This window comes from Pyxicephalus adspersus, chromosome 4, assembly GCF_032062135.1.
Source record: "Pyxicephalus adspersus chromosome 4, UCB_Pads_2.0, whole genome shotgun sequence".
NCBI classification, from domain to species: domain Eukaryota; kingdom Metazoa; phylum Chordata; class Amphibia; order Anura; family Pyxicephalidae; genus Pyxicephalus; species Pyxicephalus adspersus.
In genome coordinates this window covers 112,594,342-112,597,453 of record NC_092861.1, presented here as the reverse complement: position 1 = coordinate 112,597,453, position 3,112 = coordinate 112,594,342, and the positions used below count along the sequence as shown (strand labels likewise).

The following is a 3,112-nucleotide window of genomic DNA, read 5'->3' as shown; positions in this document are numbered from 1 at the left end:
CCCCCAATTTGTTCTAATTTTCCATTTGTCTTTTTCCTCATTTGTTTTAATATTCTGTTCCTGTCTTTTAATTTCCTTCTCCAAACATTCATAGAAAGCTGTGCTTTAAAGTAGTTATGTTAGCACATTTATCTATATTTTATGGTCATTTTTATTCATTATCATTGAGTTACATAATAGAAAATGTATAAATGAAAATAACAATGCAATAACAATCGTACATCTACATATTGATGAGGCATATACAAATTACTGTTTCCATTTACTGGTAGGCAAAAATATTTTACAATATACAGTAGAGTTGATTCTCTAGTAGTATGCCTTCAATGTGAATTTTTACTTTTTTTGCAAATTAGATGTGAAAAATAAAATTTAGTTTAGAGTAGAATACCCAATCATTTTAAAGGTAAACTTACCTTGCCTTGTGAGTCAGCACAGCCTCCCCTCATTCACTAAGCAAATAAATTTCTGTTTGCAAACTGAATTTTTAGTGTGTCCATATTCTTACTACACAGGGCTGAAAGTGTTTCTAAATGTAAGTGTCAGTTTGCCCATGAGTCACAGACCCAACACATTTAGCAATGCATCCTCAACCTTCATTCATAGGACGAATATAATGGAAGGTTTAGTTCAACTATTTATGAGTTGATGGATATATGTTTTCAATAATGGGTTTTCAATTCCTTTGAATAGAAGAACAGTCTGACAGGCAACATGGTATATTTTCCTGGAATTACAATTACTGTGCCTAAAATTCATGATTTCACTCTACTAATACTTGTTAATAATTTATACTTATCATAAATAATACTATTTGTAAGGCCAAGTAATGCAATTCTTGAACTTTGCTTTGGAGTCTTTATTCATACCTTTTCTTTTCTTCTTACTGTGAATGTTAACTGTAAAAATTTAGTAACTAAACCTTTAAAAACGTTTTACCCGGGCCTGGAAATCCAGCTTACTGTCAAACCCCAAAGTAATACAAAGAGTGTCAACATTATTGGACACTCTGTTCCAAACAGGCAATGCCACCAGCTCTTTGAACCTTGCTTAGTCCAAACAATTTAGAAAACACTTACAAACAAGGTGTTTAAGGATTAAAGGTGCCATGTTTTGTCAGATCAGTTGTGTTGGGATGTGAAAAAAGCACTTACTGAATATAGCATGAGCAGATACCTCTTTGTTTGTATCTTTTATTATCCATAAACCGTTTATGCCCAAATATTTTACATGTTTTTCATTGATGTGTTGATTGCATTGGTTTGTGTTGGTTATACAAGATTGCGCCATCTGCAGGTTTCAGTTATTTATTATATCTGGTCCTGATTTACAGCCATATATTATTAAGAGGCTAAAAAGGAAAAGTTTTTCAATGCACACAAGCGGATGATGATATTTCCCAGCAGCAGTGTTGGTGACTCATCCATTTACCAGACACAGGTGGACAGTGCAGAGCTCAACTGAGACCTGTATCACTCCTGGGAACACAAAAATCAGAATTTCCCTCTAGCTACTACAGCTTACTTCTCAATAACACTTTATTATTTTCTAAGGCCACATTTAGCCACCCCTAAAAAGGTTTCCCCTGGAACAAATCAAAATTTTTCCCACAAATTGCTTACAAAAAAAAAGTTAATAAATATAAAACTTAGATAAACAAAAATGCACCGCTTGCAAGTGCAAGCAAATGGACGCACAAGCACTTGCACACCTTTATAACAGTTACAACTCCCAAGTGCCAGTAATAAACACTGTGGTTTTTAACTCCTAGTCTAAACTTAGCCTAAGTGAAGAGCCCGTGTCATGTGGTGATGTGGTGCTCTTGCAGTATTAAATTTTTTCTGTAAGTTGCAGTAGTGAAGCCTGAATTTTATTTTTTGCCACTCCTAAATTTACTGTTAGTGTCTTTTTGGTGTATTTCTTACCAAACATTTTAGGTTTTCACCATCTGCCAGTTCAAAAATTACTTGAAATAGCTGTGAAAAAAATTACAGTTCAACATTGACAAGTTCAACAAACTGTGGATTTTCATGTTAAATTTATGGTGTTACTTAATCTGCACTTTTTTTATTGGTCTAAAAATTATTGTCAGAATGTCACTACACTTACACACCCTGTTGCTCTTTAGGTGCTTTTTAGCACACAATAATTTATCAGTAGTGAACATGCCATCCACCCAATAAAAGGAATTTAAAAAAAGGTATCGGACATAATGGGCCGGATTTATTAAAGCTATCCAAGGCTGATGACACTTTCATCAGTAAACCTGGGTGATCCAGTAAACCTGGAATGGATCTGGTCCAGGATTCAAAACGTTTGCTATCAAATAGCAAATGACTTTGAAGAAACCCATTACAGGTTTGCTGGATCACCCAGCTTCACTGATGAAAGAGTATCCTCTACAGGCTTGGAGAGCATTCATTTATCAGACCCAGTGTTCCATTCAGCAATAATGTTGTTCACCATGCTATAAATCTAACGCTTAATACCCTTGTACATTCGTGTGTTTACATAAATTTCCTAATTTTTTTAATTTTTGTTTTAGGAGACACTCGTCTGACACCAGAAGATTTTGCAAGAGCACAGAAATACTGCAAATATGCAGGCAGTGCTTTACAGTACGAAGATGTTAATACAGCAGTGCAGAATCTCCAGAAGGCCTTGAAGCTTCTCACCATTGGCAGAGAGTGATGATGGTCATACCATGTGCAGCTGTAGTCAGTGAATCCATCTGAAAGAAAAAGTCTTGATTTCATAAAAGCTGCATTGACCTTATCAATATCTATCCTTCAGCAGTAGAATGAAGGCCAATTTGCTAAATAAATGACACTTTACTATGTTTACATGTGTGGATGATGCTTCTTTCAATGAGAGCCAATCAGGACCCAGTGTGGCTTTCTTTAACAAAACTATGGGGTCCCCAAATGGCTAAAAAATTTACCTATTCAGTAGATCTCCAGTGAAACATTTTTCAAAGTCTTAGAACAAAAAACTAATGGAAACTTGAGGCCCAAGCATATTATTAGGCATCCATGTCCTAGTTTATAGTATACCATAACTCAGTGAATCACATATGAGCTTTGAGCATACAACAATGATGTGCTGTAACCCA

At 35.1% G+C, this 3,112-nt stretch overlaps 1 protein-coding gene and 1 long non-coding RNA gene across 2 annotated transcripts in view; one reads left to right on the top strand and one right to left on the bottom strand.

Annotated features, from left to right (window-relative positions):
- LOC140329175 (uncharacterized) overlaps positions 1–490 on the bottom strand; it is a 14,175-nt gene extending 13,685 nt beyond the window's left edge. Inside the window, exon 1 of the long non-coding RNA XR_011920431.1 lies at positions 417–490. This is a non-coding gene — a long non-coding RNA (uncharacterized lncRNA). The remainder of the gene's footprint in view (positions 1–416) is intronic.
- The window catches only part of VTA1 (vesicle trafficking 1), a 110,827-nt gene extending 107,988 nt beyond the window's left edge, over positions 1–2,839 (top strand). Inside the window, exon 8 of the mRNA XM_072409306.1 lies at positions 2,546–2,839. Coding sequence (XP_072265407.1) covers positions 2,546–2,691 — 146 coding nt within the window. The 3' untranslated portion in view covers positions 2,692–2,839. The remainder of the gene's footprint in view (positions 1–2,545) is intronic.
- Positions 2,840–3,112: the final 273 nt, after the last annotated feature.